At 47.9% G+C, this 26073-nt stretch overlaps 1 protein-coding gene across 3 annotated transcripts in view; it reads right to left on the reverse strand.

Annotated features, from left to right (window-relative positions):
• LOC137429855 (uncharacterized) overlaps positions 1–26073 on the reverse strand; it is a 37305-nt gene that overhangs the window by 6025 nt on the left and 5207 nt on the right. Inside the window, exons 1-4 of one of the 3 annotated variants that reach the window (XM_078779943.1) lie at positions 25621–25642; positions 25164–25351; positions 18770–19235; positions 13221–13331 (exon numbers count right to left, since the gene is read on the reverse strand). In XM_078779943.1, coding sequence (XP_078636069.1) covers positions 13221–13331; positions 18770–19235; positions 25164–25169 — 583 coding nt within the window. In that variant the 5' untranslated portion in view covers positions 25170–25351; positions 25621–25642. Of the gene's footprint in view, positions 1–13220; positions 13332–18769; positions 19236–25163; positions 25352–25572; positions 25643–26073 lie in introns of those variants that run through there. The other 2 variants (XM_078779941.1, XM_078779942.1) reach the window with 2 other exon arrangements.

Genomic DNA, 26073 nt, shown 5'->3' on the forward strand with positions numbered 1-26073 from the left:
CACCAAGGGTTCAGTTCTCAAGACCTCCGGAGGAGGTTATATTATTGCGGAAGGTCAGATTACAGGGATGAGAGAGACAGCATAGTAAGGTAGGCACTTAATTACGGTCTTATAGTAGCCCCGACAGACGACAGATAAACAGGACAAAACTGACTCACACGGGGATTGATGGCAAGGAAAGCGGGTAGTCGATGGCTCAAGGTGCACCTTGGCTCAGGGACAGGATACAGTACGGTCCAGTAGATGCAGGGAGGTCACAGCGCTCGGAGGTCGCGACTGGTTCTTTCCTCTTCAAGCTCGGGGCGCATCTCACCTCACATCCGGTAAGTCGCTGCGTATATCCGGCGGGGAGTGACACGCCCTCGGCTCGTTAGCTCCGCCCCAGATGGAATCGGCCCGTTGCTTCTCATTGGGTGCGGGGGTTACCGGCTCCGCCCTTAACGAGGGGCCGACAGGCAGCCCCTTCGTGGTAACCCCGTCGGCGCACATGGGTAATGGCGGCTAACCGAGCCGGAGTGAGGACGCACACTCCCCGCGCCGCGCCGCGCCCCTCTGTTGTTGTAGTTGTTGTTGTTGTTGTAGTTGTTGTGGTTGTTGCATGGGGAAGATGGGAGGAGGTATGGGGAGGTCCTAAACTCACTACTGGTGCCATACAATCACATTCTGGTGCAACGAAGAGTCAGAATTAATGGAAACGAGTCCTTAACTGACATAGACTAAGAATAACTAGCAAGATGTCCGAAAGTTGTCTACGTGAGATGCGGTGGACCTGGGCACGACATTTAATGGGGGAAAAAGGGGAAGGTCGGTTCTACAGAGTGTTGTTTACAGACAATGGGACTAGGGAATGGGGGATTGGGGATAGTTGGGGAGTATTGGGGAAATAGGGGAATATTTACAAGCGGATATGGAGGCCAAATTCCATATCCGCAACATTGCACCCTTCTCTACCCTCGGGGCGTCCCGACCCGATAAATTTTTACCTATTTTAGTGTGGCACTCAGATGTAGTTCCCTCTACTATTAACTCTACCCTGAGTGCGACAGTTTTACGGATATTCACAAATGAGTAAATATGTCCCCCTGCGACGTTGCACCCTTCTCCTCACAGAAACACACCCACAGGATAACCGAATTGCGGAAAGAATTCGCAAACTAAACATACAGCCGGTAGGGAGCATTATTTACACAAGACTACGCTGATATTTACACTACGATCCAGGACCTGTTTTTGGAGGAACACATGCAGATGTTATGCATAGAGAGAGCACGCATGCCAGCATCGATACACCAACCCACGAGTGCTCTGTGGCCTTACGGCCTTTAATAATGTGCAGAGCACCCCTTCCAAGCACCAAAAGCACCACCCCATCACACAGTCAGCACCATCCGGTGCAGTCACCATTGTTCAATGAATAAAAATAAATTCAACAACCCCTAACCCTGCAGGTGTCTCTTGCTCTTCGTGTGGTGCACTTGGCCTTCTGGCTTCTTTCAAAAATAAAGAAAGGCGCCAACCGCGTCCATTTCTGTATTGTGGCCTTCAGTGGTGTCAACTAAAAGTGGTTCACCTGTATGGCATAGGTGCCACGTTGACCCATAGGTCCATCCACGGGTGGTGCTTGGCCGCAAAAGAACTGCGGTCCATGGTGGGCGGCCACAAACATTGCGGTCCATATGGTGTATCGATCCAGGCAGCAAGCAGCGAAAGTGCAGGCCCACAACTGCGGATCCAGCACCTCTCTCTCCTCTCTCTCTGCCCCAAAACCAGATCCTCGGAGGTGGGAGACAAAAGAAGAAGACAAGTGAGTAAGGTGGTAAGGGCGCAAAAGTGCACGCAATGCAAGGTAATGCACACTGGGGGCACATGGGAACCAGGTGAGACAGGTACGTTCCTACCGTACGCCCCCCCCCCCCACCAGGTAACCTACATGGCCCCTCCCTTACCCCTTACTGTATCCACAAAACACAACACTACCCATAAACATCTACTTTACAAATCAACAACGTCCCTACTGTCTTCCCCGTTCCTCCCATAAACCAAATTCGTCTTCTCTCCCTCCTAACCAATCAAATTTGCCATTTTCAACTTTCATCAAAATTTGCCATCTCCAACTGAACATCAAAATTTGCCATTACCAATTCATCATCAGTCCCTCCTAAGGAGGGAGAGATGGAATCACCCCAATGTCTCATCCACGTCGTGATGCGTCTCACCAATCCACACAGCAATTCTCATTTCCTGCACACAGAACAAAGAAAACACAGGTGTGGAGTCATCATCATCACCACAGGTAAGTGGCTGCGTATGGTGCGACAGGTTCATCAATCCTAACTATTTCCTAAATGACTTTAACAACGTTACACTACCCGGGGTCTTTCTCCTGCCAAACCATTGGCCCTCTTACACTATGGGTTCTAAAAACCAATGCCCATTGACCAAACTGTGGTGCTTTTCAATTTGGGGTCTCACTCCCCCGATTCATCTCCCGGTGCCCTCGCACAATTTCTGGGCTGTGGCGTGTACCTCTCCCAGTGGGTCTACCCACCTGCACACCTCCACCACTGCAGTTGCCTCCGAGCTTACCTGCTCCTTACCCTAACCTAACTACCTGGGGAAGGCCCTCTGGCGCTCTCCCCACTCGGTGCCCTCTCTGGCACTGGGCTGCCCGATCCACACCCGGGATCCTCAGGCACCCACTCACAACTACCGGCTCCCAGAGCCCACCTGCGGCCTCACCTGGCCGACATCCTCACAGTGGTGGAGTGCCCAACCAACTACACACACTAACAGCCTACACGCCCAGCCATTTCCACAACACTAATGCACCCATCCACAACACCATTCTGCAACCGCACCACAAATGCCAATATCCAACCACAATTTACCTATACCCTCTACCTAACACTTACACTACCCGCCCCGGGTATCCATGATGGGGGTCCACTCTTCCCCCATTCACACCTTCGCACCATGCACACCACTCCGTACCACTTACTCCAACTCTCTCCACACACCTGTACCTGCACACCTGTGCTCTCACACCTGGTGCCACCTGCACCCTTCTCTCCCCAAGCGCATTCGCGCTGATCCACAACACTCATTACTCACACCCTGCTCCACACACCTGTCCAGTTGCACACCTGTGCAATCACACCTGTTCAATTCTCACACACACGGCATCATCTCAGCTAACTACTCCCTTCTGAAACTTGCGCTTCCCAGTCGCCCCTTTAAACTATTGCGCTCCCTCGTCATTATAATCCACACTAATCTACCTGCGTCCCCACTACAGGTATCAGTCACTAACTAAACTTAACGTCACCTAATGTCAATCTCTTCTAGATCCCTACAATATAACCTAACCCACCCGGGCTAGTTTTCACTGCCATACACCCCATAAACGATAGCGCATTTGCCCCCCCCCTGGGAATGGTGGCAGGGATGCCCCCCTTACCCACTGGGCCCATCGCTCACTACCAATTTTGCACATCAAATTTCCACAAATCAAAAATTTGCCAATCACTGCCCATCATCTGCCAATCATTACTGCCAATCCTTTGCCAATCATCAAATTTTGTTTTTCACTAATTTTGGGGCCAAAACACTATCCTCATCACACAGTCGACTCACTAATGCCTCTCGGTGCGCCAATTCCTGTCCAAAGCCCGGCTTCGTAAAGCCAAGCCATGAATGCGGGTTGTTCTGTGCCAGCGGCTGGATGCGTCCGGCACTCGGTGCAGGGACGGGGGCTTACCCGGGCCGAGATCCCACGCACCATCTCGGCGTGGAGCCATCCAATGTCCCGATCTCAACCTGCCGGACTGCCTCAACAAAAAGTGGTCGCCATGACGACCCTTTCTATCGGGCTGCCTGCTCCGCCTAGTGGAGCACGGACGCGGCCGTTCAAAGCGAGGCCCAGCACGCACCGAGGGCCCGATTCGGCTAAAAGTCGCTCTAACCTCTAACCCGGTTACCTTCGATGCCTCACCTGCATGCTTACACCCCGCAGCCCGTTCCTTGCTCACACATCCAGCCGTTTCCATTCTCCTCGTACCTTTCCTTACACACCTCGTTACCCTCATTCCACTCACAGCCTTGGTCACACACCTGACCAGTGACCACCGAACACTTTGGCACACATTCATTGGTCGCACACCTCACCAACACACCTCTTCGCGCCCCCTCCTCTGTCACCTCCTCTGTGACAATCACAGGTGTGCTCTCATTCGCACACCCAACCACGTGCCTCACTACCAATTCCAGCGTGCATTCCCACTCACGCTCTACCATTCCAGGTGTGCTTCCTTTCTGACCTGTCACAACCAACTCACGCTCCTTGTCACTCTCACTACTCTCACCTCCATTCTTGACAGCGCACTCACCCTTACTCTTGACAGCGCACTCTTTCCCCATGCACCCGTCCGTTACACACCTCTCTCGCGCACACTCTTGCGCACACTCTCCCGTCACACCCTCTGTAACACTCACCACACCGCGCTTCCATGTGCTCCCTCGCACACGCGCTACGACCGACTCACTCTCGCCAGCACCCTCACTCCTTGGCACGCACTTTTTCCTCACACACCCCAGAGTCGGACTTTCTTGCACACCTCCTTTTTCGCACACCAGACCTGTCGCACACTTCACCAACGGCCTCTCACGAACACCCGGGTCCATCTCGACCCCCAAGCTTCTTAAATCCCCTGGCGCATCATACGCACGACCATATTGGTCACCACTTACACCGGGTCCTCTTTCTCTTCGCTTCTCCTCCATCACCTGCGAATCCCTCATCCGGTTAATGAGCACATCATCACGATCCGAACACAGACTTTGGACCAATTCTTTTACCTCCTCTTTTATCTCTTTCTTATCCTCTCTCCGTCGCTTCTTAATTTCGCTCACCCCTTCTTCCACTTCTTCTAATTTCTGTTTCACCTCCTTCATCTCCTCGTGCGCCCCTTTAAGTTCTTCCTCTAACTCCACTTTATTTTTTTCTATGTGCTCCCACACCTCCCGCTCTTTAACCTCCATCACCTCTACCACTTTGTTCATTTTCCTCGTCAGGTCCTCATGTACCGTCTGACACTCTTTTTTAATTACCCCTACGTCCTTTTTCATCTCCTTCTGTGTCGATTTTAAACCCTCTATTACCGCTGTGTTCTTCTTTACCTGGTCCCCCAACTCCTTTTGTCCCACTGTCAGTTGTTCTACTCCCAGCGTCAACTCCTCTATACCCCCTTGCAATTTTACAGTCCCCTTTCTCACCTCCTTCTCCATGCGCTCCTTACAGTGCCTCACCTCCTCGCGCACTCCTCCGACCTCCTCACTCACACCTCTTCTGATCTCTCCCATCACTTGCATCTCCTGCCCAGATGCCACCCTCATCTGCTCCATTTCCTCCCTGTGAGCATCCAGTTTAGTTTCTACCCCCATTCTGACCCCCTCTATCTGCTGCCCCATTTGTTTAACTTCCCTTTCCGCTTGGTCCCTCATGTCCCTCAATTTGCCTTCCATACTGTTTTCTAACCCCTCTAACCCCTTTTGCATCCCTTCCATTTGATTCTCTTGAGCGGCCATTCTGTTTTCTACCCCCATTAACCCCTCCTGTATTTCCCCAAATCTATTGTCCAATTTCCCAAATTTCTTGTCTAATCCCTTAAAATTATTGTCTAACCCCTCACTGGTACCCCTCGCTTCGTCCCTCATTACCCCCATTTGGCCCTCCAATCGCTCACCCTGAGCATCCATCCGGTTCCCCAACCGCTCACTATCAGCCCTCATTCCCACAATTTGGTCTCCCATTCGTTCCATAAGGGCCCTCATTTGCAACATAAAAAGGTTCGAATCCACCAGGGGCGCTGCCACAGTCGCGGGCGCCGCGACCAGCGAGGCGCCATTTTGCGCGCCCGCAACGTCGGGCGCAACGACGCTATTTTGTGCGTCTGCTACCCTCGCTGCTTCGCTCTCCTCACGTCCCTCAATTTGGTCCTGGACCGACCCTGCCTCACTCTCCTCTACCGGAACCCAGCTGTCTTGATCCGCCATAGCGCGACTTTCAAAATTCGGGTTTTTATATTTTGTAAAACACAATCAAATTTCGCCGTTATAATTTCGAGCGCGGGAAACGCGCTCCGGATCGAATTCTGCCTCCCCAACACCAATTGTTACCCTAGTGGTACAATTGGTGTTCCAAAATTTGGGCCTAATAAATTTAGTCCCAGGTCCGAATCCGACACTCCTGACACCAAATGTTACAGACGCGGTTGTGGATGTTAGTTTACCGAGCGGTTTGGTATGACCGCGTCTGCACAGTTTACCCGATTATGCTCGAACGTTGACTAAGTCGCGCTATGCTAAATCAATGATGGAAAAGACACAACGGCTGGATTAAAATGACACGACACCAAGGGTTCAGTTCTCAAGACCTCCGGAGGAGGTTATATTATTGCGGAAGGTCAGATTACAGGGATGAGAGAGACAGCATAGTAAGGTAGGCACTTAATTACGGTCTTATAGTAGCCCCGACAGACGACAGATAAACAGGACAAAACTGACTCACACGGGGATTGATGGCAAGGAAAGCGGGTAGTCGATGGCTCAAGGTGCACCTTGGCTCAGGGACAGGATACAGTACGGTCCAGTAGATGCAGGGAGGTCACAGCGCTCGGAGGTCGCGACTGGTTCTTTCCTCTTCAAGCTCGGGGCGCATCTCACCTCACATCCGGTAAGTCGCTGCGTATATCCGGCGGGGAGTGACACGCCCTCGGCTCGTTAGCTCCGCCCCAGATGGAATCGGCCCGTTGCTTCTCATTGGGTGCGGGGGTTACCGGCTCCGCCCTTAACGAGGGGCCGACAGGCAGCCCCTTCGTGGTAACCCCGTCGGCGCACATGGGTAATGGCGGCTAACCGAGCCGGAGTGAGGACGCACACTCCCCGCGCCGCGCCGCGCCCCTCTGTTGTTGTAGTTGTTGTTGTTGTTGTAGTTGTTGTGGTTGTTGCATGGGGAAGATGGGAGGAGGTATGGGGAGGTCCTAAACTCACTACTGGTGCCATACAATCACATTCTGGTGCAACGAAGAGTCAGAATTAATGGAAACGAGTCCTTAACTGACAGACTAAGAATAACTAGCAAGATGTCCGAAAGTTGTCTACGTGAGATGCGGTGGACCTGGGCACGACATTTAATGGGGGAAAAAGGGGAAGGTCGGTTCTACAGAGTATTGTTTACAGACAATGGGACTAGGGAATGGGGGATTGGGGATAGTTGGGGAGTATTGGGGAAATAGGGGAATATTTACAAGCGGATATGGAGGCCAAATTCCATATCCGCAACAATACATATATATATATAAAAACATAAATATCTATATTATAATAGGCGAAGGTGATTCTGTCAGTCTGTCCGGGGGTGTGGCTTAGTCCGTTTGCAGAGTAGTTCCAAACGAAGCTTTAATTTTTATCGATGGTTTTAGACTCGGTCAGAAATAATTGAGAACATTCACGCACACACGGGAAATTGCCGAGATATATTTATAAAAATCGCGCCACGATGACACGCGAAAATACAGTGCCTAAAATAACATTCGGGAAAAATGTCGACATATATTAAAAATTCGCTTTTTCTTTTCCGTTAAGATATATTACTTTTACGTTTTATGACAGTCGGCACAAAAACGACATATATATCTTCGTTCTTTCTTATTTCATTCAACATTATTATCCGGAAGTAAAATATGCTTCAGGAAATTACCGAGAGATATTTCTTCGTTTTTTTTTTATTAGTTATGTGCGCATACACTTTAAATAGGTTTATTTGAAATCTTTAATTTTCACAATGTAATTTACTTGCCATTTGTCATTTGATAATTACGAGACACTTCCTCTTGAGGATCGTGACAATTCATGCGTTGCGTGGAAACTTCCATTTCCAAAATGAATGCGACGGTCGATGAAGAACGCAGACTTGAACAGGATGCAGCAAGAAAAGGAATGAGATGGGCAAACGAGTCCGTCAACGAACGTCAATGCAGACTTGAACAGGATGTAGCAAGAACCGCACAATGCTGCTGCAACAACGATGAGGAGTGTTGGAGAGGAGCGAGGGGTTGGAGAGCGAGGAGCGAGGGGTTGGAGAGCGAGGAGATAGGGGTTGGAGAGCGAGGAGATAGGGGTTGGAGAGCGAGGAGATAGGGGTTGGAGAGCGAGGAGATAGGGGTTGGAGAGCGAGGAGATAGGGGTTGGAGAGCGAGGAGATAGGGGTTGGAGAGTGAGGGCCGATTTGAGCGGAAAGTGAGGGCCGATTGGAGCGGAGAGGAGTGTGAGGAGGTATTGGAGATGAGTGTGAGGAGGTATTGGAGATGAGTGTGAGGAGGTATTGGAGAGGAGTGTGAGGAGGTATTGGAGAGGAGTGTGAGGAGGTATTGGAGAGGAGTGTGAGGAGGTATTGGAGAGGAGTGTGGGGGTATTGGAGAGGAGTGAGGAGGTATTGGAGAGGAGTGAGGAGGTATTGGAGAGGAGTGAGAAGGTATTGGAGAGGAGTGAGGAGGGATTGGAGAGGAGTGCGAGGGATTGGAGAGGAGTGCGAGGGATTGGAGAGGAGTGCGAGGGATTGGAGAGGAGTGCGAGGGATTGGAGAGGAGTGTGAGGAGGTATTGGAGAGGAGTGTGAGGAGGTATTGGAGAGGAGTGCAAGGAGGTATTGGAGAGGAGTGTGAGGGGTTGGAGAGGAGTGTGAGGGGTTGGAGAGGAGTGTGAGGGGTTGGAGAGGAGTGTGAGGGGTTGTAGAGGAGTGTGAGGTGGTAATGGAGAGGAGTGCGAGGGGGAGTGGCATTGGAGAGGCATGAGCGTGGAGAGGAGTGAGGGGTCACATATTATGTGAAATAAATAAATTGTGTTCCTTACACCATTTTAACCATTTTGTAAAATTTAATGTGCAGCATCGAAATCAAGATGTCCAAATGTCACACACGTCCATACCCGTGGGATTCCCACGGGTGACCCCACTAGGTTGTGGAGGTATTGGAGAGGAGTGCGAGGAGGTATTGGAGAGGAGTGCGAGGAGGTATTGGAGAGGAGTGCGAGGAGGTATTGGAGAGGAGTGCGAGGAGGTATTGGAGAGGAGTGTGAGGGGTTGGAGAGGAGTGTGAGGGGTTGGAGAGGAGTGTGAGGGGTTGGAGAGGAGTGTGAAGGGTTGGAGAGGAGTGTGAGGGGTTGTAGAGGAGTGTGAGGAGTTGGAGAGGAGTGTGAGGAGTTGGAGAGGAGTGTGAGGAGTTGGAGAGGAGTGTGAGGGGTTGTTGAGGAGTGTGAGGGGTTGGTGAGGAGTGTGAGGGGTTGGTGAGGAGTGTGAGGGGTTGGTGAGGAGTGTGAGGGGTTGGTGAGGAGTGCGAGGGGTTGGCGGGGAGTGTGAGGGGTTGGCGAGGAGTGTGAGGGGTTGGAGAGGAGTGTGAGGGGTTGTAGAGGAGTGTGAGGGGTTGGAGAGGAGTGTGAGGGGTTGGTGAGTGGTGAGGGGTTGGAGAGGAGTGTGAGGGGTTGGTGAGGAGCTGGCGAGGGGTTGGTGAGGAGCTGGCGAGGGGTTGGTGAGGAGCTGGCGAGAAGTGCGAGGGGTTGGCGAGGAGTGCGAGGAGGTATTGGAGAGTGTGAGGAGGTATTGGAGAGGAGAGTGAGGAGGTATTGGAGGGTGTGAGGAGGTATTGGAGAGGAGTGTGGGGGTATTGGAGAGGAGTGAGGAAGTATTGGAGAGGAGTGTGGAAGTATTGGAGAGGAGTGTGGAGGTATTGGAGAGGAGTGAGGAGGTATTGGAGAGGCGTGAGGAGGGATTGGAGAGGAGTGTGAGGGATTGGAGAGGAGTGTGAGGAGGTATTGGAGAGGAGTGTGAGGAGGTATTGGAGAGGAGTGCGAGGAGGTATTGGAGAGGAGTGTGAGAGCTTGGAGAGGAGTGTGAGGGGTTGTAGAGGAGTGTGAGGCGGTAATGGAGAGGAGTGCGAGGAGGTATTGGAAAGGAGTGCGAGGAGGTATTGGAGAGGAGTGTGAGGGGGAGTGGCATTGGAGAGGCATGAGGGTGGAAAGGAGTGAGGGGTCACATATTATGTGAAATAAATAAATTGTGTTCCTTACACCATTTTAACCATTTTGTAAAATTTAATGTGCAGCATCGAAATCAAGATGTCCAAATGTCACACACGTCCATACCCGTGGGATTCCCACGGGTGACCCCACTAGGTTGTAGAGGGGTTGTAGAGGAGTGCGAGGAGGTATTGGAGAGGAGTGCGAGGAGGTATTGGAGGGGAGTGCGAGGAGGTATTGGAGAGGAGTGAGGAGGTATTGGAGAGGAGTGAGGAGGAGGTATTTGAGAGGAGTGTGAGGGGTTGGAGAGGCATGTGAGGGGTTGGAGAGGAGTGTGAGGAGTTGGAGAGGAGTGTGAGGAGTTGGAGTGTGAGGGGTTGGAGAGGAGTGTGAGGGGTTGGTGAGGAGTGTGAGGGGTTGGTGATGAGTGTGAGGGGTTGGTGAGGAGCGTGAGGGGTTTGTGAGGAGCGTGAGGGGTTGGTGAGGAGTGTGAGTGAGGGGTTGGTGAGGAGCGTGAGGGGTTGGTGAGGAGCGTGGGGGGTTGGTGGGGAGCGTGAGGGGTTGGTGGGGAGCGTGAGGGGTTGGCGAGGAGTGCGAGGGGTTGGTGAGGCGTGAGGGGTTGGTGAGGCGTGAGGGGTTGGTGAGGAGTGTGAGGGGTTGGTGAGGTGCTGGCGAGGAGTTGGTGAGGGGCTGGCGAGGAGTAATTGGAGAGTGTGAGGAGGTATTGGAGGGGAGTGTGAGGAGGTATTGGAGAGGAGTGTGAGGGGGTATCGGAGAGGAGTGTGAGGGGGTATCGGAGAGGAGTGTGAGGGGGTATTGGAGAGGAGTGCGAGGGGTTGGAGAGGAGTGTGAAGGGTTGGTGAGGAGTGTGAGGGGTTGGAGAGGCGTGAGGGGTTGGTGAGGAGTGTGAGGGGTTGGTGAGGTGCTGGCGAGGGGTTGGTGAGGGGCTGGCGAGGGGCTGGCGAGGAGTAATTGGAGAGTGTGAGGAGGTATTGGAGGGGAGTGTGAGGAGGTATTGGAGAGGAGTGCGAGGGGGTATTGGAGAGGAGTGCGAGGACGTATTGGAGAGGAGTGCGAGGACGTATTGGAGATGAGTGCGAGGACGTATTGGAGATGAATGCGAGGAGGTATTGGAGAGGAGTGCGAGGAGGTATTGGAGAGGAGTGCGAGGGATTGGAGGGGAGTGTGGGATTGGAGAGGAGTGTGAGGGATTGGAGAGGAGTGTGAGGGATTGGAGAGGAGTGTGAGGGATTGGAGAGGAGTGTGAGGGATTGGAGAGGAGTGTGAGGGATTGGAGAGGAGTGTGAATGGTTGGAGAGGAGTGTGAGGGGTTGCAGAGGAGAGGAGTGTGAGGGGTTGGAGAGGAGAGGAGTGTGAGGGGTTGGAGAGGAGAGGAGTGTGAGGGGTTGGAGAGGAGTGTGAGGGGTTGGAGAGGAGTGTGAGGGGTTGGAGAGGAGTGTGAGGGGTTGGAGAGGAGTGTGAGGGGTTGGAGAGGAGTGTGAGGGGTTGGAGAGGAGTGTGATGGGTTGGAGAGGAGTGTGAGGTGTTGGAGAGGAGTGTGAGGAGGTGTTGGAGAGGAGCGAGGGGTTGGAGAGGCGAGTGAGGTGCGATTGGAGAGGCGGATGAGGAGCGATTGGAGAGGAGAGTGAGGCGCGATTGGAGAGAGTGAGGCGCGATTGGAGAGGAGTGAGGCATGATTGGAGAGGCAAGTGAGGCGTGATTGGAGGGAGTATGAGGCATTGAAGAGGAGTGTGAGGGATTGGAGAGGAGTGTGAGAGGAGTGTGAATGGGTGGAGAGGAGTGTGAGGGGTTGGAGAGGAGTGTGAGGAGTTGGAGAGGAGTGTGAGGGGTTGTAGAGGAGTGTGAGGGGTTGTAGAGGAGTGTGAGGGGTTGGAGAGGGTGAGGGGTTGGAGAGGAGTGAGTGATTGGAGAGGAGTGTGAGGAGGTATTGGAGAGGAGTGTGAGGAGGTATTGGAGAGGAGTGTGAGGAGGTATTGGAGAGGTGTGTGAGGAGGTATTGGAGAGGAGTGTGAGGAGGTATTGGAGAGGTGTGTGAGGAGGTATTGGAGAGGAGTGTGAGGAGGTATTGGAGAGGAGTGTGAGGAGGTATTGGAGAGGTGTGTGAGAAGGTATTGGAGAGGAGTGTGAGGAGGTATTGGAGAGGAGTGTGAGGTGGTATTGGAGAGGAGTGTGAGGAGGTATTGGATAGGACTGTGAGGAGGTATTGGAGAGGACTGAGGAGGTATTGGAGAGGAGTGTGAGGGGGAGTGGCATTGGAGAGGCATGAGGGTAGAGAGGAGTGAGGGGTCACATATTATGTGAAATAAATAGTGTTCCTTACACCATTTTAACCATTTTGTAAAATTTAATGTGCAGCATGTAAATCAAGATGTCCAAATGTCACACACGTCCATACCCGTGGGATTCCCACGGGTGACCCCACTAGTATAGATATATAAGCATAAATATATGTATGCAGGCACGTACATATAAACACACAAAGATACATAACGTGCTTGTAAGTACTTGTAAAAGGTATTATATTTGAAGTGAAACCTTAACCTGAGAGCAATTGACTGATTTTTCAATTGCCTGGATCAATTGGGCACCGATTTGCAAAGCGGTTTTGATCCTTTCAGCCCAGAAACTCTCCAAGCAGCGGATCCACAACCCTGACCACAGGTCCACATCAGTATATTACTCATCAATGGGCCCACAACCTCAAACTTGTGCCGAGGCAGTCAGTCAACACAGCAATGCAATATCCTTATTCAAACATATTTAATTATTACTATTATCTTCAGTATTACCACATACGAACTTAAATCATACATCACTTTTGTGGAATTTTCTGCACAAACCATCCAATCATGTTCTTGTCTCCACTCCTATAAAAGTGGTGAGCCATGACCATTTCATGTTATCCACTATTCCTATTCCAAATCTTTTTTTCCTCTCACTGTTTCTCCACATTTGCCCTGTTTGTCAGCTTTTTGTGGCTACTTGGCCCACTTGCTTACCTTGTCCTGTCTTCACGTCCATACTTACACTGCCTATGTTTGTTTTCCCTTCATTCCATCACCATGTTAATGTCACCGATCCATCTCTTAGATTTTGTTATTAAAAACGTAACAATTGTAGGTTTCTGCTCACCAGTTTCAGAAGATGAACCACTGCCATTTACTGTAAAATCTGGATCTTCATCATTGCTATAATCTGACTCTTCATCACTGCTATTTCCCATATCATCTGGATCTTCATTACCTGCACACAACCCATTGTCAGTCATTTGCAAGGACAACAGTTACAATCTTGTTAACCATTTTGACATTTGTTCATGTTAAAAGTTTATATGTTAACTACTCACGAAATAATGTAAACCTGTCATATCCACAATTGCCATGCCCGACATTTATATGGCTAAAACATAAACTTCCGGGAGTATGCGAGGCAGCGCTTCATTGCCTATACACCGCCCAAAAAATGGGAGAGTTTTCCACGAACTGTTCCGCAGGTCCCTGCTATTATCTGGGTAAATTTAAATGCCAATTTTCCCAAACCAATACCGATTTTCATTGAACAGTGGCTCCTAGAAAGAGCAACAATGGTGTTGAATTTTCTCCATTTGTGCACTATTTGCCCGACAGTGGATGGGTGGAGCCAAACATATTTAGAAATGGTTTGTAACCCTTTCCAGACCAAAGAGCATCAGCAATACTTTATCAGAAACCTCTTTTGATCGGGAATGACACGCTTCCACAAACCTGTGTGGTGAAGACCAGACTGATGGTGATGAAGAAAGTTTATGTTTCAATTTAGGACAGGGCCACCCAAACTCACTCCTGATTGTCATCCCATTGACTGAAACACCTGACTAATTATCCCCTTGCTTAATTGAGGTGATTAACCTGGAGGTTCACATACTTTTTCCAAAAAAAGAAATTGAACGTTGGATCATTTTGCTCATTAAACAAAATGAAGAAATAGATGATTTTGTGTGCTCTTTGTTCAAGCAAGCCCTCTTTATCTATTACTAGAATATAAGGCCTGTCGCTTCACTGACGGAAATACCAATCTTTGCTGCGATGGCTAATCTATGGGGGAAGAAAGAGAAAAAAAGAAAAAAGAAAAAAGGGATTCCTGGGAGATCCCGCTCTCCATGCAGGGATAACCAACGTGTCACATGTTGGCATTTGCAGTTTTGACACGCATGTCCATGTAACCATAAAAAAAAAAAATGTAATTTTTTTGGGATCACAAACACTCCCGGTAGTAATCCAAATCCACCGTAGTTGGATTTATTGATATCCGTGAATCCGTTCTCAAGTTATAACACGACAGACAGATACAGCTCCTTTTATAATATAGATTCGGACATTAATGAAAATCTGATTACATTTTAGTTGAAATTTATGCAGAAATACAGAAATTTCTAAAGGGTTCACAGAATTTTTTTCTCACGACTATGTATAGGCCCATGATGCTTGAGCACAGTGAGGTGATTGATCTTAATTATACCTGAAGCTGTCGGGCTTTTACCTTGAGCTCTATAGCTTTATTTGGAACTTGTAATCATTTGTTTAAACTGCAAATGAGTACAGGTAAAGAACCATGAGTCATGTCTGATGTACATCGTGATGTACAGACACAAAGGGATGAAGGAGAGGCCGAGAACCCAAACCCACCGATGATTGCACTGGATGGAAGCTCGGTCAACATGAACATAGTTTGAAATTAGCCATTAAAAACTGGCGCAAGATGACAAGAAGCATGGAAAGACTGGTGTCAGACTCGTGTGATTTGGAAGTTATTAAACAAAGACGAGATCTTCTTGAGACACACATGAACGATGTTTTAAAGGCATATGGTTTACTTGATCAGAAAACACCATCGACACACATGGATCCAGATACTGACTTGCACTATCAATCTGTGGAACAGGATAGTTACCATCTGTCCAAATCTAATGCAGATCATATTCGCCACGTGAGGGCAGAAAGATGCCCAGGTTTCCCTGAAGTCGAGCTTCCACCAAATATAATGTTTCTCGGTCCTCAAAAGCATGAACTTCATCTGCGAAAGCTGAAGCTCTGGGGGAACGCACTGCATTGAAGACAAAACAAATCTATTTCCACTTGGAAGCGAAGAAAAAAGCAGAACTTGCAAGGCCTCAAACAGAAGCTCAAGCGGCAATTGCAAGGCTTCAAACTATGAAGGAGCTTGACATGGCAGAAGCTAAAGTAAATGTCTTTTGCGAACTTGAAGTGAAGAGCGTTCTCCCCCATTAAGGGAGTTATCTAACCCTAACCCGAACAATAATTTGAACCTAAATGATACAATTCACGAAAGGTGAGCAAAGTCCCATTGTTTTGGTGGAATCAAGCAATTTGTTTGAAAATCACAAACCCGGATCAATACATGAAGCATTGTTGGACTCTTGTGCTGATGAAACTTCGAACTCTTTAATAAGAACGGAGGATTTCTGGGTGTTTCGAGCAAGATCTGTTGCCTTTTCCGGATCATCTTCACCAGCACACAGTTCCACATTGAAACCTCAAACAATGAATCAACTTGAAAACAACACTTTCTTAAAAATAAAACAGAACCTTTCCATGATAAATAAATAGCACCGCAAAGCAGGCATAACCCCTCAGCCCATGCATGGTGAAAGGAAGCATTGATGATAATTTGTTATTTGAAGAGAAGTTGTATACAGAGTAGGATTTTGCAGTAAATAAATTTTTGCCCATGAACCCATGAACCCATTTCATGCCCATGAACCTTCCTCGACTCAACCCCAACACACATTGCAAAAATGGATTTAATCTGACAAGCCGTTCTGCTCAAAATTGACGGAAACAAATTTCAAGATGGCTGCCGTGGCGGTCATATTGAAAATCGCAGCGCACCCATGAACCTTCCTCGACTCAACCCCAACACACACTGAAAACATGGATTTAATCGGACAAGCCGTTCTGCTCGAAATTGACGGAAACCAATTTCAAGATGGCTGCCGTGGCAGCCACATTGAAAATCGCAGCGCACCCATTTTCGAAAGGAACCTTCCTCGACAACCCCAACACACTGCAAAAATGGATTTAATCAGACAAGCAGTTCTGCTCGAAATTGACGGAAACCAAAAGTTGACGGACGCCCGGATGGCTGCCGTGGCGGCCATATTGAAAATCGCAGCGCGCTCATTTTCGAAAGGCACCTTCCACTACTCAACCCCAACACACACTGCAAACATGGATTGAATCGGACAAGCAGTTCTGCTCGAAATTGATGGAAACCAAATTCACCAAACCAAACTTTCACCCCAAACTTCACCAAACTCTCCTCCTTTGGTATCCATGGAAATCTCCACGCATGGCTGGCCGACTTCCTCTCCAGTCGTAGTCAACGTGTGGCCCTGAATGGGTTTCTCTCATCTCCTCTTCCTGTTCAGGCTGGAGTTCCCCAAGGCAGTGTTCTGGGTCCTGTGCTTTTTCTGGTCTTCATCAATCATCTTCATCATCAATATCCCTGGTGTTGGCTTGGCAGTTAAGGTGCCGGCTTGGGATCCTAGGATCTTGGGTTCGAATCCCGGTCGATCGCTGAATTAACGCCAGGGGGGTTGACTCAGCCTGTCATCCTTCCGAGGTCGGCAAATTGAGTACCAGCTTGCTGGGATGAATGATCCCGGTGTGTACCCCGGTTTAGAATAGGTACACCGTATAACTGCGCATCGTAGGAGGAAACCAAGGGTTGGCGTCAGGAAGGGCATCCGGCCATAAAAACATTGCCTCAAACAGGGAACCATGATCGTCATGGGGCCCACAAAGCTAACCCCCGCTCTAGTGGAGAAAATGGCCTTAAAACGATCATTGATTTTTCATATATCAATGATCTCTCCGACTCTCTTGAAAATCATCTCTATCTCTTTGCTGATGACTCCGCTCTCTGCTGCTCCATTCCTCATCCCTCAGATCGGCAGTCTGCAGGCTCCTCACTCTCTGCAGACCTGGACAAAATCACAGACTGGGCAAACAAGTGGAACATGTCTTTCAATCCTGACAAATCTCACACTCTTACGATGTCTCTCCGAAAAGACCGACCGGACAACCCTCCCATCCGTTTTCTGAATAATCCTCTCCAAGAAGTTCTGTCACTCAAGCTTTTGGGTCTCACTATCTGCCATGATCTTTCCTGGGAAAACCCCATTTCAAATCTGGCCTCCAAAGCCAGTCGCCGACTGGGCATCCTCTGTCATGCGAAGTCCTTCGTTGGCACACCTGAGCTCCTCACCACATACAAGGCTTTCATTCACAGCTCAATGGAATACTGCTCTCCCCTCTGGGCTGGTGCTCCTGCCTCACACCTAGCTCGTCTTCACGCTGTTGAAACCAAAGACTTCAGAATCATTGGAATCTCCCACGATAAAGCTATCTCCGACGGCCTTTCACTTACTCACCGCAGGCAGGTTGGTGGTCTTTCCGTCGTCTACCGACTCCTCTCCGGCCTTGCTCCCCCAGCTCTCTGGGCTCTGTCCCCCAAATATTCCTACAGGTCACACAAGATCTGCCTGCAACCCTCTTATGGTTAAACTGCCAAAATCAAGACTCTCTGCTCACCTTCACTCCTTCATTCCTCTTTTCTCCCGCCTCTGGAACAAACTCCCCCACTCTTCAATCCCACTCCTCCCTCAAAGTCTTTAAAACAGCTGTTCACCACCATCTCTTATCTTCCTCCATCCAAAACCTTGATCTTTTCTACCCCCGCTAATTTCACCCCAAATCCACTTTTTTGAAATACCAACTTCTTTCCTGGAAGTCCTTGGTGTCCTTGTGTTTTATACTTCTCCCACCCCCCCTTCCCACGCCTCCACCCCCCAAGCCCTCTCCCTCCCACACATCTCCCAATGTCCCTGCTCTCAAATGTTGTGTTTGTGTGCTTCCCCTTCTCTCCCCATCTTGTCTACTGCTCCCCTTTTTATATACTTTGTTTGTCCGTTTGATTTGCTTGTGTGATAAATCTTAGCTCTTTCACGAGCCTCGATTCTGTACACAAAAAATAAAAAAATAAAAAATTCAAGATGGCTGCCGTGGCGGCCATATTGAAAAGCGCAGCATGCCCATTTTCGAAAGGAACCTTCCTCTACTCAACCCCAACACACACTGCAAAAATGGATTTAATCGGACAAGCCGTTCTCCTTGAAATTGACGGAAACCAAAAGTTGACGGACGCCCGGACGACAATACCCCTTAGCCCAATTTGGGCTGAGGGGTGAAAAGTAAAATTAAGTTGAGTCATAAACAATTTCCATGTATTGTGCATTCATCCACCAATAGGATGGTGTTTCCTTTGTACTTCACCACATTACTTGTTTCAGAAAATTGAAGGTGCTGAAAGTTTGAAAACACGATTTTGAATAAAAAACAAAAAAAACAAAAACGATATTCGAGTAAGGGTAAAAACAATCTCTTGAACAACTTGGTGACAGCAATAAACAAAAACACACTGCGGCAAAATTTTGAATGGGCAAAAATTATGGATATCTAACTTTATTCACACAAATTATAAAATTTAACTTCAAAATCTGGATAACACATATCGAACTACACAATACATCACTGAAATTTTGTTGAAAACTAAAAAGAAAAGAATAAATATTGGAAAGCAAACATTTGATAGAAAAAGCTGCCCGAGTCAATATCACATACCTGAGTTAGGGTTTACTCTGTTATTGTTCCGTTTGCGGTTGCGGTTGCGGTTGTCATGTATCTTGGTCCCATGTGCACTACTCGTGCTGGGCAGCTGAACATTTCCAACTCCAGCACGTGTGAATGAGGATTTCAAGAGGCGTAGTTTCTGGGCACAGATATGAAACTCTTGACTTGCAGGTTCAAGCATCGAGCAGAAAATGTGTACCAAAGAAGAGGCAGTAGGCTGGACACCTCGTGGCTTCACACAAGATTCCATGAATCGGTGAATCTCCGCATAAATTGCAAAAGGAAACTTTTGTTTTGCGCGAGAGAGGAGCTCAGTTGTCAACAAAACTGACTCGGTGCATGCCTGAAGCGCATCACGGCTCTTAATGTCCAGGTCCGTGACTAGGGCTTGGGCTGTTTCTGGTCTCAGGCCCCGTGTCTGCAGCCACCCTGGGAAAGTCAATTTTTCAGTCATGGCCTGTTGAAGACAAAGAACCCCACTTAATAAAAAGTAAAGGTTCCACATGACTTCTTGCCCCCATGGTCTTCAAAATCACAGTCATCACCACTCAGGTCTAAATGAACATGTATACGGCATTCAATAAGTCATATTAATGATATACAGTGCTCACAATTGCAAGATAAGAAATGCATGAGACATATATAGAAATAGGAAATACATTTATACATTTGCTTATACTTGTTATTTTGAAAAAAAAATAACACGTTGTTATTTGTTGGGCAACAGGATGTATCTTGTTCAAAAAAAACTTCTTGAAAGCCCTTTGCAGATCACCTTCCAATATGAAGCTATTTCAACCAAAATACTGATTGACTATTTCATTGGACAAACAGCTGGTCCCTGAGATAAATTTACACAAGTTCCATTGCAAAATAAACTCTGTCCATCCAAAGAAAGATTAAAGTTTGCAAAAAGTTTTTTTCTCCCCAGTCAAAGCTGTTACAAGATGAATATAACACACGACTATCGGGGACGTCTCTTTGCTGTGGTGTCGGGGCGGGGATGCAAGTCCAGGGGCCAAACCTTCCTCATTCTTCCCCACTGCCCAGATTCGTCAGAGCGATGTGGTCATGGTCAGAATGCCGATCGGTCCCCATGGCCCAGCCCTTCCCCTCTTGTCTCCATCTCTTCTCTCTAACTGTCGTGGTGCTGACTTTGTGAAGGCAGGTGTACACCAACCCATCCTGGTTGTAGGGGATCTCTGGGTCGCTCATGGGAGATCGATAGGCTGTCTCCATGCTGCGGCCTTGTTGAAGCCAACAATCCAGGGCTATAAAACTTCAACAACCTATGCCATTATATGGTCCATGCCATACTTACTACATTCTAGCTATGGATCCCCTCTCCCCATTCCACATAATATTTACATCTAATTTAACCAGAAGTTGATCACCTTTGAATGTCAATTATGTCTGGGTTTACAGTGCCTGTTTCTGAAGGTGTGTTTGTCCAAACGTACACACAATGCAATCTACATCGATCTTTCCAAGTCGCACACACCCAGTTTGCAAAGCAATTAAATTGGGTTATACATTTTAGATTAAAAACAACGTTAAATTACAAAAAAAAATCGATTTATCGATAGGCTTTAAGGGTGTCACAGCCCGTGGCTTATTTTGTGAAAGGAGTCGCCACAACAAATACTTTGGCAAGACTTTGCATTCTTTGACATTCAATGCCGTATAAACTAGAACGACACTCTTCAACGCCACGACGTCGACCGATATGCCTCCACCCATATTATTACATCATTATAATACTTGTACCAAGTTTGATTTAAATTCATTCAGCTGTTCTGAAGGTATCACATTTTTACCTGGAATGATATATGACCCCATAATCACTTCTTGTTTACATCATTATACATACTTGTATTGCATTGTTGTACATTTTAAAGGATTAGGAAGAAAAGTACAAATAACTAGAATGGCATTCGGTAGACAGCATACATACACGAGGCTGACAGTTAACAATTTGCATCCCACCGATAGGCTAGATCTGGATCTGACATTAACCAAAAGCTATTCGGTTATTTTTATTTATTTTGTATACAGAGTCAAGGCTTGTGCAAGAGCTAACACATTACACAGGAGACCAGGCACAGACCCATAAAACATACAATAAATAAAGGGAGCGGGAGAAAAGAGAGGAAAGCATACAATCACAACAACGGTCGAGAACAGGGAGGTTGGAAGATCTGTGGAAAAGAGAGGGCCGGTGGGGGGTGGAGGTTGGGAGGGTGGGGGGGGGGGTGAGAGGTAAGGGGTACACGGTATAAAACAAATCGACACGACTAGCAATTTCAGGAAAGAAGCTGGAGATTGAAAGAGGTGGAGACGTGGATTTGGAATGTTTTAACGGGGGCAGAAAAGGTTTGGGGGGGGGGGGGGGGGTAGAAAGCTCAGGGGATAGAAAAGATCAAGGTTTTGGATGGGGGAAGAAAAGAGATGGTGTTGAACAGCTGTTTTAAGTACCTGGAGGGAGGAGTGGGAATGAAAAGAGTGTGGGAGTTTGTTCCAGAGGTGGGAGAAAAGAGGAATGTAAGAGTGAAGGTGAGCAGAGAGTCTTGATTTTGGCAGTTTCACCAGAATAGGGTTGCCCGCAGATCTTGTGCGTCCTGCAGGAAAATTTGGGGGACAAAGCACAGACAGGGCAGGGGGAGCTCGGCCGGAGGGGAGTCAGAAGAAGACAAAGACCACCGACCTGCCTACGGTAAGAGAGAAAGGCCCTCAGAATCAGCTTCATCAAGGGAGATACCAATGATTCTAAAATTATGAAACCTTTGGTTTCAACAACGTGAAGCCGAGCTAGGTGTGAGGCAGGAGCACCGGCCCAGATGGGAGAACAGTATTCCATTGAGCTGCGGATGACCACCTTGTATGTGGTGAGGGGCTCAGAAGTGTCCATAAAGGACTTCGCACGACGGATGATGCCCAGACGGCGACTGGCCTTGGAGGTCAGCTTGGAAATGTGGTTTTCCCAGGAAAGATCATGGCAGATAGTGAGACCCAAAAGCTTGAGTGACAGAACTTCTTGGAGAGGATTATTCAGAAAGTGGATGGGAGGGTTGTCCAGTCGGTCTTTTCGGAGAGACATGGTAAGAATGTGAGATTTGTCAGGATTGAAAGACATGTTTCACTTGCTTGACCAGTCTGTGATATTGTCCAGGTCTGCAGAGAGTGAGGAGGCTGCAGACTGCCGATCTGAAGGTTGAGATATGGAGCAGCAGAGAGTGGAGTCATCAGCAAAGAGATAGAGCGGATTTTCCAGAGAGTCAGAGAGATCATTAATGAAGACCAGAAAAAGCACAGGGCCCAGAACACTGTCTTGAGGAACTTGAGCCTGGACAGGAAGGGAAGATGAGAGAATTCCATTCAGGGCCACATGTTGACTACGACCAGAGGAAGTCGGCAAGCCATGTGTGGAGGTTTCCATGGATACCATAGGAGGAGAGTTTGGTGAGCAGAGCGGGGTGCCAGACCGTATCAAAGGCACGAGATATGTCAGTGAGACAGCTCTGATTTCCTGTTTGGCATTGAGGACCTCCATCCATTGTTGAGACAGCAGAAGCAGCATGTCCAGAGTAGAATGACCTGGTCTGAATCCAAATTGATGATCCGAGATCAAGCCATTGGAGAAGAAGAAGGATTTCATGTCTGAAGCAATGATGGATTCCACGACTTTGCTGATAATTGGGAGCAGGCTGATTGATCTGTAGTTGCAAGGATCGGTTTTTGCACCTTTTTTGTGCACAGCAGTAATGTTGGGTGATTTCCAAGCTGATGGCAGATGTCCTTGAGCAAAAGAGATGTTGAAGAGAACAGAGAGAGGGTGAGATAGAGCAGCAGAGCAGGATTGTAGGACCCGTGGGCTGATGCCATCTGGTCCAGTTGCAGAATCAGAGTCGAGGTTTGACAGAAACTTCTCCACCTTGTCAGGAGAGAAGGACACAGAGTCCAAGAGCAGCTGGGTTCGACTGGGTAAGGTGGGTACAGAGAGATGGGTTTGGGACACAAGATTTTGAGGCAAACACAGAATTTTGGCATTCAGCTTTTTCACATGTGGTGTCACCAGTTAGCCTTTTGAGGGAAGGGAGGGGATGGAGGGGGAACAAACACCAGAAACAGATTTGACCAGACGCCACCAGGATTTGGAGGAGGGAAACAGGTTTGAGCGTTCAGTTTTGAGAGTAAAGAGATTGTGTCTCCTGGCTCTCCTGAGGGTGGAGAGCTTGTTCTTGTAACTTATTCAACTCATCCACCAAGTTTTGTCATAGGTCATCCACAATTTTTTGAAATATCATGCTGAATATTGTTTTTAATCACACAAATCACTTCATGGTAAAGAATTACTTTAAAAAAATACTTGATTCTCGTATGCGGATCCGCATTCAGATCTTCACCAAAATCGAATTGATTTGTCCTTGTCACACTCAACCTGCCCACCAACTTTCATCCGCATATGTCAACAACTTTTTGAGATATCATGCTGTATATCGTTTTTTGCCCCCTCAATAGTGAAGGATCACTTAAATTCCTAGGATCTAGATCCGGGTCTTCACCAAAATCAAATAATTTTGTCTGTGTTACATGCCCAATCTCTTCAAATTTCATCCGAATCCATCCACAACTTTTTGACATATTTTGTTCACAGACAGACAGGGGTAAAAAAAACTTAACCTCCACCCACCTATGGTGGTGGAGGTAATATAAGTATTAAAATACACTTTCAGTATCGTCCTCTGTGACAGTAACATTGAAGAAATAGCCACCAATCGTTTTTAATTTGACGACTGCGGCCATTTTTGTGACGAGGTGTTCCACTCGCGAAACGGGGGAGAAGGGAGATGGGGTGGATGAAGGTAGTTTTAGGGTGAAGAATGTACAACAGTGACCATGCAATATCCCTCTAAGAGACCCTCTCAGACATGACACTTCAATCTATGCCTGGTGTTTGTTTAATGGTTAAGGTGGCTGGCTTACGGTCTTAGGGTTTTGAGTTTGAGTCACTGTCTAACCGTTGAATTAACACCAGGTGGGTTGACTCAGCCTGTCGTCCTTCCAATGTCAACAAAATGAGTACCTGCTTATTGGGGTAAAAATCCATTTGAGTATCCTACGGCGAGTATCCTACAGCACCCATCCAGTATTGTACTCAGCCAATCAAACTGTCACGGCAGCTCCGATGTGCCTCAAAGTGTGAAAGGGATGGTTGTTATTATTATTATTACACATATCTCCAATACTTCAAGGTACCTATCTAATTGCAATTTAAACCTATCTACCGTTTCTACTGCCACTAGCATTCCAGGGAGACCATTCCATGCATTAACTACTCTTCGAATGAAAGACCCTTGCCTTACTCTCGTCTTAACTGTATTATTTACTCCCAGGCTGTGGCCCCTGGTCCTATCACTCTCAAATAATTCAGCTGAAGAACTCGTCTGCACTTGGCTTGTCAACACCCTCCATTATCTTAAACATCTCCATCAAATACTTTCATATCCTCCTCCTTTCTAATGTATTATTGGGTAAAATGTCAGGGCATAGAAAAGGCCCCTTTATAAAAGGGTACGGCAACATATAGAAAAGAACATGGGACATCCCATGGCTTATAAAAAATGTCGAACAATAGAAAAGAAGGGACATTCAAAAAATCTCATGTGCATGCTGGACTACCCTTGTGTTCTGAGGAGGAACCAAGTAATGCTCCAGAAAAGTTCATATAAAGGGGCGCACGACATCTGGAAAATAAAATACATTTACTTATTCATGCAGGTGTTTGAATCAAATTGGCACCCCCTTCTTCCACACTACACACAACTCCATGTCTCTGATCCTTCCTGCAGAATGAAGAATGTAGATATTGAATAATTTCATCACAAATAAAAACTCACCTGCTTCATTCCTACCTTTCTTGATTGCTGCACCTTTACCTGCACGGGCCACGCCCCCATAAGGCATTCAAACGTTGTACAAAGGGACAGAGACAGAGAGCGCTGAAGACGCCGCTTACCTGGGGCAGTGAGTGGATCCTCACCTGATCTCGGGCCGGCTATGGGGGATGGGAAAACACGTGCTCCCAGCTCTTTTGTTCAGAAGGGAGCAAAGTCCGAAAAGGCACTTTCTCCTTGCTTATCACGACGGTGAGCATACATTTGTACACGTCATCCATCGTTCGAATATATCAATAGTCGGAATAATAATTTTTTTAATCCTCTTTACGTATCAACAACTTTAACAAACGCATCATTGCACAATGCAGAACTCTGCCACAGCACATAATATGTACATTAGTACGATAGAAAAAGAGAAGAGTAAAAGATGGAAACGTGGGCTTGCAGCACCATGATGGTGGAATTCCCGGCACGAAACATTTACTCACCGACATGACGCAACGTGGCCAAAAGGCTGATGATCTGCAAGCTCTCACTGCCGATTAGAGTGTTCCACTTGTGGAAATAGATTCTGGCAACAGAAAATGGCGCCGGTCACCGAGCGTCCTGAGCCGAGCTGGTCCTGTTCGCTCACCCACCGCAGATTTGTGCTATTCGTGCGATGAATGTTCGGTCTCTGGGGCGGAGGAGGGGCGGGGAGGAGGAGGGGTGGTGAGAGCCTCCCGATCAACAACACGCGTGGACCCGACGAACCCCGATTCCGCCAGCCAATTGTTCACAAAATCACAATTCCGCTTTGTTTGTTGTTGTTGTTTTATGACTCCTTTCAGTTTTGTCCCTCCAATTTTCTTCGCCACTCCCGACCATCTATTGATTTTGTACTCAATATATAATTACGTGCAGCTTCCTCCAACGACACTACGCCATTATTATTGCACACCGCACCTTTCCTATGCTATCTCCAGGCGTTGCAAAACGTCATTTCCTGGCACCGAAGGGGCTTCGGCAGTGACGCACGCTGAAAGGGAGTAGCTTTTTCACTCTGGTTGTTTGTTTGGTACTTGCAAAATCGAAGATTTTTCAAGTATATTGGTCGGTTACGTTTGTGGTTCTGTCTATCTGTTTGTCACTGGCCTACGGTCACAATTCTAAACCGATCGTCACGAAACTTCACCAATCTGTCTAGGTCGTCCCAATTGAGAAACCTATTATTTTTGGGGTCAAAAAGTCAACATAGGCCAAATTTCTAAAATCCTCAATTTTCATCCGATTGACTTGAAATTTGAAGAGCACTTGCATATCGGGTCACTGAATTCAACCACCAAGTATTTTTGAGGTCAACATAGGCCAAAAGGTCAACATAGGCCAAATTTCTAAAATTCTCAATTTTCATCCAAT

The sequence above is a fragment of the Myxine glutinosa genome, chromosome 6, assembly GCF_964187855.1.
Source record: "Myxine glutinosa chromosome 6, kmMyxGlut1.1, whole genome shotgun sequence".
Classification (NCBI taxonomy): Eukaryota; Metazoa; Chordata; class Myxini; order Myxiniformes; family Myxinidae; genus Myxine; species Myxine glutinosa.